The following is an 18,018-nucleotide window of genomic DNA, read 5'->3' as shown; positions in this document are numbered from 1 at the left end:
CCTGGCAGAAGGGGTGGAGCAAGGGGCAGGGATTCAGGTTTCGTGATTACTGCGACCATTTTTAACGTATATGTGACCTGTACAGAAAGGGCAGATTGCACTTGAATCCCAGAGGGACCAGGATCCTGGCGACGACATTAGCTAAGGCTACTCAGGAGACTTTAAACTAGAATGGTTGGGGGGAGGGAACCAAATGGAAGAGAACAGCAAGGAGAAGGTTAGATTGCAAACAGAGAAGGCTTGTAGATAGTGTTTGAGAGTGGAAAGGCAGGTGATAGAGAAGGGAGATGATAGTTTTAAAAAAAAACATGAGTTATTTGTAAAGATAAAGATAGGGGCAAACAAAGAGTAAGAAGTGGGAAATCTCTGAAATGCTCGGAGCATTGTAAGGAAGGTGGATGAGCTGAGGGTGTGGATTGACACTTGGCAGTATGACATGGTAGCGATTAGTGAAACATGGTTGCAGGAGGGATGTGATTGGCAGCTAACTATTCCTGGATTTTGAAGGAGCAAGAGGGGGTGGCATAGCATTGCTTGTCAGGGAAAATATTACAGCGGTGCTTAGGCAGGATAGATTAGAGGGCTCGTCCAGGGAGGGTATTTGGGTGGAACTGAGGAATGGGAAAGGGGTAATTATACTTATAGAGGTGTATTATAGACCACCTAATGGGAACAAAAACTAGAGGAGTAAATTTGTAGGGAGATAGCAGATATTTGTAATAAGCACAGGGTTGTGATTGAGGGAGATTTTTAATTTTCCAAATGAAGATTGGGAACCCCATTCTGTGAAAAGGCTGGATGGATTGGAGTTTGTAAAATGTTTGCAGGATGGTTTTTAAAGCAATACGTAGAGGTACCGACTAGAGAAGGGGCAGTGTTGGATCTACTGTTGGGGAATGAGATAAGTCAGGTGACAGAGGTATATGTTGGGGAGCACTTTGGGTCCAGTGATCAAAGTGCCATTAGCTTCAATGTAATTATGGAAAGGGATAGGTCAGGGCCTAGAGTTAAGGTTTTCGAGTGGGGAAAAGCTAGATTTGAGGAGATGAGAAAGGATTTACAAGGAGCGGTTTGGGGAAATTTGTTTTATTGGCAGGGTGTAGTAGAGAAATGGAGGTCTTTTAAAGGTGAGATTTTGAGGGTATAAAATCTTTATGTTCCTGTTAGGTTGAAAGCTAGAATTAAATGTTTGAGTGAGCCATAGTTTTCAAGGGATATTGGAAACTTGGTTCTAAAAAAAAGGGAGACTTGCAATAAATGTAAGAAACATGGAAAAAAGATGTTCGAAGAATACATTGAATATAAAAAGAATCTTAAGAAAGAAATTAGAAAAGCTAAAAGAAGGTACAAAGAGGCTTTGGCAAATAGGATGAAAATAAATCCAAAGGGTTTCTACAAATATGTTAATAGCAAAAGGAGAGTGAGGGATACAATTGGTCCCTTAGAGAATCAGAGCGGATAACTGTGTGTGGAGCCAAAAGGGATGGGGGAGATCTCGAACAATTTCTTTTCTTCAGTATTCACTTAGGAGAAGGATATTGCAGGGTAAAGGATGAAAAGAGGGTAATTATGGAGACTGTAGTGATTAAGAAAGAGGAAGTACTGGAGCTTTTGAAGGATATAAAGCTGGGTAAGTCTCCAGGTCCCATTGGGATTTTCCCCAGCTCATTGAGAGAAGTTAGTGCAGAAATAACACACTCTGACTGATTTTTTTCAAATGTCATTGGAGATGTGTATAGTGCCAGAGGATTGGCGAATTGCACGCAGTTCCTTTGTTTAAAAAGGGTTCGAGGAGCAAGCCTAGCAATTATCGGCCTGTAAGTTTGACATCTGTGGTAGGTAAATTGATGGAAAGCTTTCTTAGAGATAGTTCATATAAGTATCTGGAGAGATAGGGTCTGATCAGGAACACTCAACATGGATTTGTGTGTCAAAGGTCATGTTTGACCAATCTTGTTGAATTAGAGGATGCAATTTGTGCTTTTCCCTTCAATACACTTTGGAGCATAAGAGGCCATTTTTCTTTTGGCCATCTTGAGCTCTCAGCAACCTTTTCAAAAAGCTGAAATTAATGGATCTAGTAGATCTCCATCATCAAACGGAGGAACTAGATTTACCTCTACTCTCCCCAGAAGTTGCAGCCTCAGTTCTCTTACCTTTCTAATATAATTGAACCACTGTTTAAGTGGGACATATTTGGCCACTAAATGGGGAATAGGAAGGAGAGAGGTGATTCTATTCTTCGCACTCTCTGGTATTGCTGTCGGAATGTGGGGGAATTGAAAAATAAACTAATGTGTTTGAAGTATCAACAATCCCTTAAGTCCTGTAGTTTGTGACATCTCATTGGAGATTGCAGGGATAGGATTGAATGTGGGTTTGGAGGGATAAAGGAAATTCAGAGCAAGAAATAAGTAAATTCAGAGTTCTGAGGTGGGTGGGAAGGGTTGAAAGTGCAAATGCATAATTAGAGGTGGAGAGGAATCTATTTGAATAAGGCAAATGCACAGATGAAGATGAGCTGTACATGAGGTGTACATTCAGAATAGATCAGACTGCGTAACTGGAGAATGAAATAACCCGAACTGAAATCAGGAGTAGGGGTTCTGTGATCATACTTTGGGCAACCCATTGTCTCTAAGGACATTTCCATTCTTCTCATTTCTCCATTGTTTTTGCTCCTATTTCAATATTGCGTCTTGTTTTGATTCTTTAAAGGAATTTAAATACTTGAAAGCTTGCTGCGAGCCTTTCTGGAACAAGTGATCCCTGGACTCTCCCTGGACAAGTAACCTTGTCATTCAGGTGGGTAAATTTTTTTTAAAAACTTCCATTTATGATTCTTTAAAATGACAAAAACAAAAAAAGGTTTACATTACCACCATCTATTTATTGTTGCACTGTGCTTAAAATTGTGTTTACATCCTTGTAGTTTTACCCATGTGAGATGATGCATAGACTAAAAAAAGGTTAAAATGATTGACAAGGTCCCTCATGATAGGCTGATCCAGAAGGTACCACGGTGAATTGATAGTTTGGCTTTTGTAGTTGGCTTGCTCATAGACAGAGTGTAGTGATTAAAATGATATTATTCTAGCTATAGGCCTGTGACAAGTGGTGTTCTGCAGCGATTAGTGTTGGGATCCTTGTTGTTTGTGACATACCATATATTTTGGCGTATAGGTCGACCTCTTCCCCCCCCCATCAGCCTTATTTTAAGGGTTTATGGTATATCTGGTGTATAAGTCAACCCCAATTTTCTGGCTGCCCGAGGTTCCCATTGTCTGACGTATAAATCGACCCCCAAAGCTCACGATGCCTGAGATGGGCCATTGACTGGTGTATACGTCGACCCCCATAGATCGCATGGATTGATCTGCTGGGCATTGGCTGGAGGTGATTGCTATCATTCAGGGTCCATCGACACAACGCAACTCGCGACGAAAATATGAAGTGAGCTTTAAGTTCAAAGTGATAGAAATGGCCAAGAAAATCAACAACTGCACTGCTGCAAGAAAATTTGATGTGCATGAGATGTAGGAAGGCTTTTTGAGCTGACCGGGGAAACTAAAACGAGAGGACACAGTCTCAAGATTCGGGGGAGTAGATTTAGGACAGAGATGAGGAAAAATAGTTTTTCCCAGAGAGTAGTGAATGTTTGGAATTCTCTAACCAGGGAAGTGGTTGAGGCTGCTTCATTAAACCTATTTAAAATTCGGTTAGATAAATTTTTACGATAGAGGAATTAGGGGATATGGGGAGAAGGCAGGTCGGTGGAGTTAGGTCATAAATTAGATCAGCCATGATCGTATTGAATGGCAGAGCAGGCTCGATGGGCCATTTGTGGCCTACTCCTGTTCCTACTTCCTATGTTCCTATGTAAGTTGGTAAGAGATTGGAGAAAGAAAGAAAAGACCTTAAGAAACATACATAAAAGGCAATGTTCTTTGAGAAAAGGAATAACTTGTTGGCCAGAATTGGAAAATCATGTTGCAAAATGGGTACGTGAACGGAGGCAAGATTGCTACATAGTCACACGAAATAAAATAAGAACGTTTGCACTATAGTGGGCCAAGTCGCACCCAGACCTCAGAGATGATTTTGAGATTATAGTAGGCTGGTGCAATCATTTCATGACAGGCAAAATCTGGTATTACGTCAAAAAAACCAAAATTGCACAGAAACAACCAAAAGATCTTGATCATAAAGTTGCAAGTTTTCACCAGTTTATATGGAACCAGCAGAAACATCAGTTTGCATCGGCAAATACCTGAAACGTGGACAAAACCCCCATGAATTCTGACATGATAGGTAATAGAACAGTGGAATGGAAAGGTGTTCAAACTGTGCAAACCAGAAGTACAGGCCTCAAAAGAACCAAGTTGACCATAGTGTAATCGTGCATGGCCGATGGGACGAAGTTAAGAACCATGGTAATCTTCAAATGCAAGATTAAACTAAAAATTAAATTCCCTGCAGGTATTTTTGTACATTTTCAGGAAAAAGTATGGATGAATGGAAATGGTATAAAACTATGGATAGACCATGTGTGGAACAGGCAGCCAGGCAGTTTGCACAAAGAACGGAGTTTGCTGGTCTGGGATGGGTTTCATAGCCCCTTTACTGAGAACACTAAAAGTTGATTAGAACTACATTATACTTGCATGGTAGTTATCCCGAGTGGTTTGACATCTATAGTGCAACCACTCGATATCTACTTTAACAAGCCATTCAAAGACCATATGCACGAGGAATGGAATACATGGATGTCAAGTGATGAAAAGTCGTGTACAGAAGGCAGGGCAGTGCCTGCTGCTTCACTTGGTATGCTGTGCAACTTCCTGCTCAAGGCAAGACTGATGTAATCCTATAAAAAGTGCGCTATCTCTTGTGCAATTGATGGTACGGAAGATGATTTATTGTGGGACACTGACGATGAAACTGCCTCATCAGAGAGAGACTGGGACCCATATGATGACTGTTTAAACAGTGCAAGTAGGGATGTGCTTGCTGCCATCTTTACTAAAGATGATGATGACGAGAATGATTTTGAAGGGTGCTAATTGTGTTGTTTTCAGTAAAAATCTCAATGAAAATCTGTTGCAGTCAGGTTTTTTTGTTTTTCAAAGGTCAACATATGCCAGATCAGCACAGATTGGATTTTGCGTTGAATTTAAGGTCTTAAAAGTATATCTGGCATATAAGTCGACCCCCATTTTTTTTAAAGATTTTTTTGGGTTTCACGACTCAAAATATAGGGTATATAAATGATATCAATGAAAATGTAGGTGGGTGAGTTAGTAATTTTGCAGATGACTCAAAGATGAGTGAAGTCATGGACAGCGTAGAGGACTATGACAGAGTATAGATCAGTTACAGATATGGCCAAAGAATTGGCAGGTGGAGTTTAATCCAGACAAGAATGAGGTGTTGCATACTGGGAGGTCAAATGGAAGGGAAAAGTATACAGTTACAGTGGCCATGCAAGTAGAAAGTGTGGGAGAAAAGCGCTTCACTGGACAGTGAATTGAGTACAAAATAAGTAGTCCTGTTACAACCATATTAAACTTGGGTTAGGCCACATTTGGAATACTGTGTGCAATTCTAATCCTTCCATTACAGGAAGGATGTGGAGCTTTGGTAAAGTACAGAATTGATTGTTTGGGATGCTGCCTGGATTAGAGGCTTTTGAGTTATGGGGAGAGGTTGAGCAAATTTTCGAACAAACATTGAAGGTTGAGGGATGACCTGATAGCAGCTTATGAGAGGTATTGATAGAATATTTTCCCCATGGTAAAATTGTCACATACTAGAGGGCATGTGTTAAAGATGAGGGAGAGAAAGTTTAAAGCAGATATGTGGGGCACGGAGTTTTTATACAGCACTCGGTGGAAACAGATAAGATAGTACAATTTAAAAGGCTTATAGATAGGCACATGAATGTACAGGGAATTGAGGAATATGTATAATAAGCAAGTGGCAGAATTTTAATTTAATGTGGGCCCAGTGTTCAATGCAGACATTGTTGGCCGAGGGGCCTGTTTCTGTGTTGTATGAATTTTATGGCTGAAATCCCATTTCTAGACTCTCAAAATGGGTATTCTTTTGATCCATGAAATAGTGTTGCCAATGGATGCTCCTATTTGAAGTCTGTTCAGTTTATAGTTGAGAAGTTTATTTGAGTTCCCTTTCTCTGTGAAGACAGTACACATGAATTGACGTCCTTTTGATAATTATTTGGATTAACAGCTCTTTTCACTCCCCTTCCGGCAGCAATGCATCCGTAATGATTATTTCCATCGTTGTCAGTTAACAGATCAACTCAATTCAGCATTGAGCATGGGTGAAATATACTTGGAACAATGTCATTTATAAACTGCTTAAATTCAGCTAGATGTGTGAAATTCATTTGCTTTTGGTTTATTAGGTTGTACGCTGGGAACAAGGCACAGGGAACCTGAACATGAGTAACACACCGTCGACGAGGAAACCATACAGGAAGGCCCCGCCTCAGCATCGGGAGAGTCGAAGCGAGCCACCAATTTTTAGGAATGAACTAGATGGGACAGCTGTACCAACTGAGCAGAGTCAGGTAACTGAAAACACCCATGTGTCTGCACTGCAGTGCAGACGATCCAGTTACACGGATACTGTTAGTGAGCCAGATGTAGAAGTTCTGCAGAGCGAGAGAAATTTGGAAGTATCAGACGCCCATTTTTCTCCCCTCTGGTCTCAGGATTCCAGCAGTGAAAGAGAAGATGCCTCTTCTCATAAAAGGCTGAGGGTTTACAATAAAAATCCATACAGTCAGTCAGGCAAAGATGATCTGGGATTCATGGAACAAAGCTGTTCTCGGTTTATGAGTAAAACTGCAATGACACTCACGAATTTGAATGATAACAAAACTTTCAGCATGGGGCACAGTTCAGCCTTTAAAGAATCCGCTGAAATTCTGGTTCTGAAGGAGCCTCTTGGTACCAAGATTCAACGGCCTCACAAAGGAATTCTCAAACAGACAAATGTGCTCGGAGCTGAAGTTGAATTTCTGCGCCAGGCTAGATCTGCAGAAGCATTAGCCCAGAGTAGGACAGAGCAGTTAATTTGTTCTTCGCAAGCAATGTCAAGGGAGCAGAAAGACAGAAGAGCCTCCATGCAAGGCAAGCTATCTTCACAGTTCAGTTCAGTGCCAGGCAGGCACCTGAGGCCAGGGGTAGAGATCATAGAAAAGAAACTGAAATTTTCAAAATTTCTGGATGAGATCACCTTTCGAGTGCTGAGTCCACACAATCTTCAGTCATTAGGTGTCACACAGAATAAAAAACACTTTTCCCCAAGACCAAACCAAAATTTGGATTCAGAGCCAAAAAACATCAAAGGGGATGTGTTTTACATGAAAAATGATGGCAAGGTGAAGGGTACAGGTGGAAGCACAGATGTGTCAGAGAGAAAGAATAGCGTGCAACTCTGCGTCGAGTCTAAGCAAGGGTGGCACTATGTGGGTAGACCAACAAGTCCAGGAACAAATGGAAGGCAATGGATAGCAAGGAAAGATAGCAATGAGAAGCACCTCAGCACCTTTGTTCAGAGAGGAAATATTGCAAGATGTCCAGAGTGTGCAGTAATGTTCCTGGAATCCAGTGGAGAAGGAGAGCAAAGAAACAACAGGCTGGGTAAAGGAAATAAAGAGGATGCATTTGAAACCAATCAAGAGTGCATGCAACCTCATGATCTAGCAGCTGGAGTGGGACAGAAGGACATTAATGAGAAATCTCAAGTCGATCTAAGCCCATCTGTACATTCAGATCAGGATAGGCATTTGGCAGCTCTACAAGAGGCATCCACCGTTGTGCAAAACAAGGTAAGGGCAAAGAACTGTATCAGTTTGAATCATTTACCTTTTGTTTGATTTCATGTCTCTCATTTGATGTGATTAACTCCTGAGATTTATTCTGAGAACATTTTCATGCAATGAAAGGTCAATGTGTTTGCCAAAATACGCAAGTGTATACTTCCCAGATTTAGCATGGAGTACCAGTCCTGTACATTTTCTAGAAAACTGTCTGGCATACTGATAAGTAGCAAGTTGAGTGTTACTCATCCCAGTTTTAATTGCCGGTGAAAGTTATGTGAAATACACAGCCCATTGGGATCAGGAAACTGGTTCAACCTCTACTTTGCAGAGCTGGACTTGGGCGTATGTCTGACTTCATTCCTGATCTACTTGAGCTAGTTGCAAGGGAGCACTTTGAATTTAATCTCAAACTATCAGGATCAGGGAGCTCTGACTCCATCCCTGCTTTGTGTTGAGCTCGATACCAGGATATTTTTGATTTTTTGTAAAATATTTTGGAGGCTGATACTCAGGTAGATGGTGTGGTGAAGAAGGCATTTGGAATGTTGGCCTTCATAAATCGGAATATGAATTCAAGAGTAGGGAGGTTATGATGAAATTGTACAAGGCATTGGTGAGGCCAAATTTGGAGTACTGTGTACAGTTTTGGTCACCAAATTATAGGAAAGATATAAACAAAATAGAGAGAGTGTAGAGAAGGTTCACGAGAATGTGGACAGGATTTCAGGGTCTGAGTTCCAGGGAAAGGTTGTGCAGACTGGGGCTTTTTTCTCTGGAGCGTAGAAGATTGAGGGGGGACTTGATAGAGGTGTTTAAGATTTTAAAAGGGACAGACAGAGTAAATGTGGATAGGCTTTTTCAATTAAGAGTGGGGGAGATTCAAACTAGAGGACATGGTTTAAGATTGAAGGGGGAAAATTATAAGGGGAACATGAGGGGAAATTTCTTTACGCAGAGGGTGGTGGGGATGTGGAATGAGCTTCCGGCAGACGTGGTCGAGGCAGGATCATTGGTTATATTTAAGGAAAGACTGGATCGTTACATGGATAGGAGGGGACTAGAGGGGTATGGACCGGGCGCTGGTCAGTGGGACTAGGAGGGTGGGGATTTGCTACGGCATGGACTAGTAGGGCCGAACTGGCCTGTTCTGTGCTGTAAGTGGTTATATGGTTATATGGAGCTTTGATTCAATCTGTGTTTAACTTCACTTGGTTACTAAGGGTACTTAAAAGTGGTTTTGATCTGTTGAAATTGGGGAGTTTGGATTTTGTTCTTGCTATGTGCTGAATTAGTTCATACGGTCCTAATGCAGACACGTTCATGTAGTATGTTAGTAGGTTTGTAGCAGAGAAACAGCCCGTGTAGTCCCTGCCAACCAAATTGTTTACCTAAGCTTGCCTCATTTGTGTGTTTTGGCCAATATCCCTCGAAATCTTTCCTATTCATGTCTTTTAAACTTTATAATTGTATTTACCTCTACCACTTCTACTGGCAGCTCGTTCCATGTACCTAGCATCTTCTGTGTGAAAGAGATGACTCTCTGGTCCCTTTTGTATCTTTCCCCGCCCATCTTAAATTTACGATCTCCAGTCTTAAGCTCCCCTACCCTGAAGAAATGGCTCTGATGACTTATTTATCCCTCTCATTTTATAAACCTCTTTCAGGACCCCCCCCCCCCCCCCTCCAGCCTCCTACGCTCTAGACGAAATGTCCCAGCCTCTCTAGCCTCTCCTTCCATCTCAAGCCTGCCAGTCCCAGTAATATTGTTATGATTTTTCTTCTGCACCCTTCTGTCTCATTGATATTTCTTTCCTAGCACGGTGACCAGAACTGTGCACAAGGATCGATCGCATTGTGTTGAATTAAAGCATAGTTTACATTGCTCTTATTCGTTGCTTTTCACCAACATTCTTTTTGAAATTGTGAATGAAATTAACATACAATTTTTCTCCACCTTAGTGTGATTCTTTTCTTTTTATGTGTGGGCTGGGGAAAGTATTACCTTTGTCTTCACATAGATCCATAAGAAAAAGAGGGAAGAAAGTTGGAACTAATTTTGGTACAATTCACAGAATGCAAACGAATATCGATATAAGCACTCAAAGTGATTAGTTCTTCACGCTAATTCATGGATGTTAGTCTTGTTAATCATATCACCACACTACAAAGGTTTTTTTTGAAAAGCTGACTGTGCTTCAGTGGATTTTGTAAATTGATCAAGTATTTGGAAGTGACCTTTCACTGTGTAACTGACTTAATAATGAATAATATATTTTCATAAAAACACAAAAATGCTGGAGAAACTCGGGAGACAAAGAAGGGATCAGGCCGAAACGTTGGTTATATATCTTTACCTCCCATGGATGCTGAGTTCCTCCAGCATTTTTGAGTTGTTAACTACAATAACAGCATCTGCTGTCTTCTGCACCACAGCACATTTAAGGAAGTGGGGGCGGGGGGCACAGACTGAAATCATAAAAAATGTTTTGTCAGTAGGAGAGAAGTACGGAAGAAACCACTGAATAATTGCTTCACTGAGAAGGGCTTTATGGGGGCCATAGCCAAAAAAAGGATGAGAATGGCTGCTTTAAATGATGACGTTGCCGAACCTTTGACGGTCAAAGGCCAGATCTGAACAATTTGCCAACATTTTTAGTCTGTTGTGCTAAGTAGAAGACTCTTCTTCCTCCCAAGATTCCCATAATCTCAGAAATTAGTCCCCAGCTGATTCGATCATCCTGAGTAACATCAAGAAATGGTTTAAAGCAGTGAAAAGAACAAATGTTGTGAGGCCAGATGAGATCCTAACTGAAGACCTGGGCTTAGAACAAGCTATGCTTTAATCCAAACTGTTCAATCAAGTTACACTCAACAATGTGGAGAGGATTCTTAAGGATAGGATCTATGAGAAGTCCAGTCTACTCGAGGATGGTCAGCAGGGCTTAGTGAAGGGAAGGTCGTGCCTCACGAGCCTAATTTGAGTTTTTTGAAGAGGTAACGAAAGAAATTGATGAGGATAGGGAGGTAGATGTTGTCTATCTGGATTTTAGTAAGGCATTTGACAAGATCCCCCATGAGACACTTGTTCAGAAAGTCATGGGATCCATGGAATCTTGGCTGTGTGCATTAAAAAATTGGCTTGCAGGTAGAAAACGGAGAGTAGTAGTGGAAGGAATGTATTGTGCCTGAAGGTCAGTGACTAGTGGAGTACCGCAGGGATCTGTTCTGGGACCCCTGCTGTTTGTGATTTTTATAAATGACCTGGATGAAGAGGTGGAAGGATGGGTCAGTAAGTTTGTGGATGACATGAAGGTTTGAGGTTGTGAATGGAGCTGAAGGTTGTCAAAGGTTACAAAATGATATAGACATTGAAAATGGCAGATAGATTTCAACTGGGTAAATGTGAGGTGATGCATTTTGGAAGGAGAAACCAGAAGGCTGAATACAGGGTCAGTTTCTTAAGAGTGTGGATGAACAGTGAGACCTTGGGGTCCAAATCCATGCATCCCTCAAGGTCACTGCACAAGTTGATATGGGCTTCATTAATAGGGGGATTGAATTCAAGAGTAGAGGTCGTGTGGCAATTCTACAAATCTCTGGTGAGACCACACTTAGTGGGTGCCGAGGAGATTTCCCAGGATGTTGCTTGGATTGGAGGGCATGCCTTATGAGGCAAGGTTAGCAGAGATGGGACTTTTCTTTTTGGAGTGTAGAAGGAGGAGAGGAGATTATGAGAGACTTAGATCGGGAGAACAACTGGCAGTGTTTCGCAGGGCAGGAATAGCAAACACCAAAAGATGTGTACAAAGTTAAGGGAGGGAAGTTATGGGAAGACATCAGGGGTAAGTATTTTACGTAGAGAGTTGTAGGTTCCTGGAATGCCTTGCCTGGGATGGTGATGGAGGATGAAACATTAGTGGCATTTAACAGACTCTTAGGCACATGGATGAAATAAAAATTGAGGGTTATAGGGTAGGGAGGGTTTAGTACTTTTTTAAAAGGAATAAATGGGTCAGCACAACATTGTGGGCTGAAGGGCCTGTACTGTCCTGTAGTGTTCTATGTTCTAAGCAGGGTAGCACAGTTGACATAGCCCTTTACGGCACCAGTGATCAGAACTGGACCTGGGTTCGAATTCTGCGCTGTCTGTAAGGAGTTTGTACGTTTTCCCCATGTCTGCATGGGTTTTCTCAGAGGGCTCTATTTTCCTCCTACCCTTCAAAAAATGTACCAGAGTGTAGGTTAATGGGCTGTAAATTAGGCAGCACAGACTTGAATTTGACCTGTTACAGTGGGACCGTTGGTATTTGTCATATCTATTAATGATCTGGAGGATGAGGCAGTAAATTGGATTAGTAAATATGCAGATGATACTAAAATAGGGGGAATTGTGGATGAAGAGGTTTTTCAAAGATTGCGGAGGGATTTAAACTGCTTCGAGGAGTGGGCAGAAAGATGGCAGATGGAGTTTAATGTGACGTGCTTCATTTTGGAAAGAATAATCAAAGCAAGACATATGTGGTAACGTTGAAGAATGCAGCGGAGCAGAAAGATCTAGGAATAACCGTGCATTGTTCCCTGAAGGTCAGAGTGCATGTGGATAGGGTGGTGAAGATGGCCTTTAGTATGCTTGCCTATATAAATTGGTGCATAGAATATAGGAGTTGGGAAGTAATGATGAAACTGTACAAGGCATTGGTGAGGCCAAATTTAGAGTACTGTGTGCAGTTTTGGTCACCGATTTATAGGCGGGATATTAACAAGATAGAGAGGGTGCAGAGAAGCTTCACAAATGTTGCCTTTGTTTCAGCATCTGGAATACAAGGAGAGATTGAGCAAATTTGGTCTTTATTCCTTGGAACATAGAAGGGTGAGAGGGGATTTGATAGAGGTGTTTAAGATAATGAGAGGGATAGATAGAGTTGATGTGGAAAGGCTTTTCCCATTGAGAGTAGGAGAGATGGATCCAAGAGGTTGAGAGTTGACGGGCAAAGGTTTAGGAGTAACATAAGGGGGAACTTCTTCACTCAGAGAGTGGTTACTGTGTGGAATGGGCTTCCGGGAAAGGTGGTGGAGCCAGGGTCAATTTTGTCATTTAAGAAAGAGTTGGATCACTACATGGATGGGAGGGGGATGGAGGGATATGGGCAGAGTGCTGGTAAGTGGAACTAGAGGAGGGTACTTGGATCAGTGTGGACTAGAAGGGCCAAATTGGCCTGTTTCCGTTCTGTAATTGTTATATGGTCATATATGGTTATTCTAGGTTTAGAAATAAACCACACGAAGATATGATGTACAAATCTAATATGGTTCCCCACAGCATACAGTATATGTGAGTGATGACATCATCATGCCATATGCAGTACATACATAACAGGAGCTACATCAGCAGCAAAAGAAAATGGGTGCAAATTTTTTAGATGGAGGAAAGATTTCGGAGCAGAAAGGGCACTTAATCTGTTAACTGCTGTATCCTAGGGCAGTCAGGCCGTGTACAGCCAGCTGGCTCATGCACGATGAGGGAGAAAGTGTTGGCCACACTTGAAGTGCTGGCTGGTGTATGTGGATGAGTGAGAAGTATGAAGGTTCATGGTTAACCCCCTGAATGGTCCCATTGACCCAGGGTTCAATATCAACCACTTTGGAGACCCCTAACTTCACTCATCAAACCTGCCCCATCATTCAATATGGTCATGACTAATCTCAATTAGACCTGATCTCTTTCCTTGTATTCCTCAATTTCCTGAACTTTTAGATGTTTTAAATACACCCAGTGATCCAGCTTCCACAATTCTCTGGTGTACTGGAATGGCCTGTACTATTTTTTTCAAAAAATAAACTGTATTCACAATAAATATACTGAAGAAAACTGCAAAGCCTTTTTGCATTCGTAGTGTCATAGTCCTATATGCGTTTCAATACTGTACGTTGTAATGTTAACTATTCTGCATTGCACCATTGCTAAAAGTGTGGCCCCCGGGGTTACGCCACCTTTAATTGTTCGAGGGGCCACCCCAGGTCTCAGTCCCTCAATGCCTGGTAGCGGAAGGAGTCTAGGCTGTGGTCCCTTTCCAGAAATCTTTGCATTGGCTCCACAAAGCCTCAGTGCATCCTTCAGCACATGCTCCTGAAGCCTGGTATGTGCCAGTCAGGATTATTCCCTCACTGACCTCTCACTGTGCTGGAAAACCAGCAGGTTTTGGGCAGATCAAAGAGCATCTTTCGCCAAATTGATGATCTTCCAGCATTATTGGATGTTTGTCACCTGTGACAAAGACCCTTTCATCTTTCTCTGCACTCTTAGCTTAAATTTTTTTTATTTTTCACACCATAAATCACATTAGCCATGATATACACATTTTCTTTTTCACACATATACAGTGACTTTTTCTCCCCCCCCCTTTCCTCCCAAACCACCCCCCCACCCCCCCTCTCATCCATTTTAGGTATACAATCTAGGTTGCATTAATCCAGTCAGACAATGTTGTCATTCAACAAAATTACACCAGAAATTCTACTGAGTCCATTCTTTTCTTTCCTTCTCCTTCCATCAACTTAGGTAATGTTTGTCCCCGGTAGGTTTTCGCTATTGTATTTAATGTAAGGCTCCTATACTTGTTCGAATATTTCAATATTATTTCTTAACCAATATGTTATTTTTTCTAATGGAATACATTTATTCATTTAAATTTGGTAGTTTATTCCTTTTAATTTGGTTATGTATTCCATTAATATTTAAAGACATATAGTTCAGCGTAGCCCTTTTATATTTTGTTTATCTTCTCTTTCCGTTTTTCCATCTTTACCTTTCCTCCTTTTCCATTTCTGTTTTCTTATTTTCAACTCTTTATAAGACAACATTCCTACAACATCCAACATTTTCCTTATTCTCCTATTTCTATCTTATTTATTCCCAATCTCCCATTCACCTCCTGAGTTGTCCTTTATCCCTTGTCGGACAACCACATCTCCCCTCTCCATTTGGATTTGCGAATCCACTCGCAAGCGTCAACTGATTTTGCAGTGACCGCTATTTCCCCCCACCCCGCCTCCCCCAGAAAAGATTTCACTTTTCATATGTCACAAAGGTCACTCTTTTAATTCCCTCCTTATTCTCTCTATTCCATTACCTTCCCTTATTAATTCTTGTCTATACTATCTATATTTTCCTCTAAGTACAGATACATTCACGTATGCTCCTTGTCTCTATTCACTCTTATACCTCTTTACCCGCATACATATCAATCGTGATCATTTTTACTCTCATTACCCGTCTTCATCCCTCAGTCTATTTTTGTCTTTACCCACATACATATCAATTGTGATCATCTTAACTCTCATTACCCGTCTTCCTCCCTCAGTCTATTTTTGTAATTGTTCTGCAAATTTTCGTGCTTCTTCTGGATCCGAGAATAGTCTGTTTTGTTGTCCTGGAATAAATATTTTCAATACCGCTGGATGCTTTAGTATAAATTTATACCCTTTCTTCCATAAAATCGCCTTTGCTGTATTGAACTCTTTTCTCTTCTTTAGGAGTTCAAAACTTATATCTGGATAAATGAAGATTTTTTGCCCTTTATACTCCAGTGGTTTGTTGCCCTCTCTTACTTTTTCCATTGTCTTCTCCAGTACCTTTTCTCTTGTAGTATATCTTAGGAATTTTACTACAATAGATCTTGGTTTTTGTTGTGGTTGTGGTTTAGAGGCCAATACTCTATGTGCCCTTTCTATTTCCAATTCTTGCTGTAGTTCTGGACATCCTAGGGTCTTAGGGATCCACTCTTTTATAAACTCCCTCATATTCTTGCCTTCTTCATCTTCCTTAAGGCCCACTATCTTTATGTTATTTCTTCTGTTATGGTTTTCCATTGTATCTATTTTTTGAGCTAGTAGTTCTTGTGTCTCTTTAGTTTTTTTATTAGATTTCTCCAATTTCTTTTTTAAGTCTTCTACCTCCATTTCTGCTGCTACTGCCCGCTCTTCCATCTTGTCCATTTTCTTTCCCATTTCTGTTAAGGTCATCTCCATTTTATTTATTTTCTCTTCTGTGTTGTTTATTCTTTTTCTTAAATCCTTAAATTCCTGTGTTTGCCATTCTTTAAATGATTCCATGTATCCTCTAATAAGAGCAAGTATATCCTTTACCTTGCCTCTCTTTTCTTCTTCTATTTCACCATACTCTTCCTCTTCTTCTTCCTCTGGGTTGGCCATCTGTTGTTTCTTTGTTGCCCTTTCCTCCTCTTCTTTCTTGTTTCTGTTGTCTTCTGTGGTCTCTTCTTGCTGCAGGTGTTCTGCAGCTGTCGTTGCCGGCTGTGGAGATCGACTCCCCAGCTGGTCCCCCCTCCCGTCGGTGTGTTTTTTTTCATTCGCATCGCGCATGCGCGAAACTTCGCGCATGCGCGGTTGCGCACTTTTACTCGGCTCTGCGAGCCATTTTTGTAGTCCATTATTTACCGACCTGAGGGAGCGGGTTTCTCTCTCCGCAGCGGGCCTCTTCGGACAGGTAAGGCCTTCACCTTTTTCCTCCTTTGTCTTCTCTTCCTCTCTTCTTACCGTTGCTTTCGACTTTTCTTTTTTTGTCGCCATCTTCTTTCCACCTTTATACTCACTTTTCTGTAACTTTTATTTCTGTGCCTTTGTGTTTTCTCTTGTTTTTCCCGACTTTTCTGGAGAGGGCTGGAGTTCACCGTCCGGCCACTACTCCATCGCGTGACTCCTCCCCTTTCTCTGCACTCTTAAGAAATCAATTCTGCAAAGAAGTTGGCAGGTGTCTCCTCCTTGTCACAGTCATCTCAAGGGCAACGTGCGCTGAGGGTATTTTTCCGATTGTACAGGAAGCTTCTGACAGGAAGGCTCCTCTCACTGCCAGCTTGGCTAGCTCCTGGTGCTTGTTAGTGTGTTCGGGTGATGAGGCATTCTGCTGTATGATCTGAGTCTGTCAAAGAATCACCCAGTAATATCCATTGAGTCCTTGTCCAATCAGTGAATGCAGGACATTTTGTCAGTGAAGGTATTCCCATTGTGTTATTGGTAGGAAAATCCATCCATTCTTGGGGAATGTGACCAAATCTCTAAAAAAAAAATGAAGTAAAAAAAAAAAAGGACTGCTGAAGGAACTGTGGAGGCAGGGAGATGGTAGTTTCTGGTCTTAACCTGAAACGTCAATTGTCCTTCAACCTCCACAGATGCTGCCTGACCCACCTAATTCCAACAGCAACTCCTTTTCTGCTCCAGAATCCAGCCTCTGCAGTATCTTGAAATGAAGGTGAACAAACGATCTGCCCTCCAAACTACTAAAGGATATTTCAGCGATTTATTCCCAGGTCCAAGCAAATATCCCTTCTACTTCAAGTCTCACCATTTAGCAGACGTGGAGAACTAGAGCATGTGTTTTATAGGCACCAAAGGGACAGATCTTGGCCTGTACTCATTGGAATTTAGGAGAATGATGGGGGATCTCATTGAAACATTTCTGTAGAAGTATAGTTTATATCTCAATGCGAAAGCTTTTGCTTTTAACATTTTGAGGCAGACAAGATGGCTGACAAATCTTTAGTGCGTCATAAAATGGGTGAAAACAGACAGCTGCAAATATGACCTTGCAAACATGCTGTGAAAAATGGCACCCATTGTGTCTTACAAGGACAAATAAGAAGATGGCTTGCATAAGCACAATTAAAGGTTGAGATAAAGCTATGATAAACATCATTAATTTTGTATTTTTCAAGGCATCGCTAGACCATAACACATTCCAAACTGCTTGTCAAAGGTAAACACTAAAAAGCTAGGTGTCAGAGCTGAGAAACTAATTTTTTTTATATAGATGTAATATTAAGAAGAGTAGTTTTGCCCCTTATTCATTTGAAATTGTATATAGAAGCACACCTCTGTATTTTTGAAGTGAGAGCTGAGACTTTAGAAAGATGTCAGAGATACTCATCCTCACTTCCCGTATACAGATTGATCATTTAGAATAAAATTCTGCATGCCTTGAAGAGATATTTTGGCTGTGTGTTCTTTTGCACCCTGATTTCATTTTGGGGCTGACTCACATTTTAAACTTTGAAAGGCATGAGCCTCAGTAAATGTAAAAAAAATTGGAGGACGTCCGCTTAAACAGAAACACGGAGGAATTTCTTGAGTCAGAGGATGGTAAATCTGTGGAA

The 18,018-nt window shown here is 41.2% G+C and overlaps 1 protein-coding gene across 3 annotated transcripts in view; it reads left to right on the top strand.

The window, feature by feature from the left end:
• tjap1 (tight junction associated protein 1 (peripheral)) overlaps window positions 1-18,018 on the top strand; it is a 220,193-nt gene that overhangs the window by 76,204 nt on the left and 125,971 nt on the right. For all 3 annotated transcript variants that reach the window (XM_069887923.1, XM_069887921.1, XM_069887920.1), the window contains 2 exons: window positions 2,719-2,805; window positions 6,428-6,592. In XM_069887923.1, the coding sequence (XP_069744024.1) occupies window positions 6,464-6,592 (129 nt within the window). In that variant the 5' untranslated portion in view covers window positions 2,719-2,805; window positions 6,428-6,463. The remainder of the gene's footprint in view (window positions 1-2,718; window positions 2,806-6,427; window positions 6,593-18,018) is intronic.

Source organism: Narcine bancroftii, chromosome 6 (assembly GCF_036971445.1).
Source record: "Narcine bancroftii isolate sNarBan1 chromosome 6, sNarBan1.hap1, whole genome shotgun sequence".
Classification (NCBI taxonomy): domain Eukaryota; kingdom Metazoa; phylum Chordata; class Chondrichthyes; order Torpediniformes; family Narcinidae; genus Narcine; species Narcine bancroftii.
Note: the sequence above shows the minus strand (reverse complement) of the source record. Positions and strands in the feature narration are given on the sequence as shown.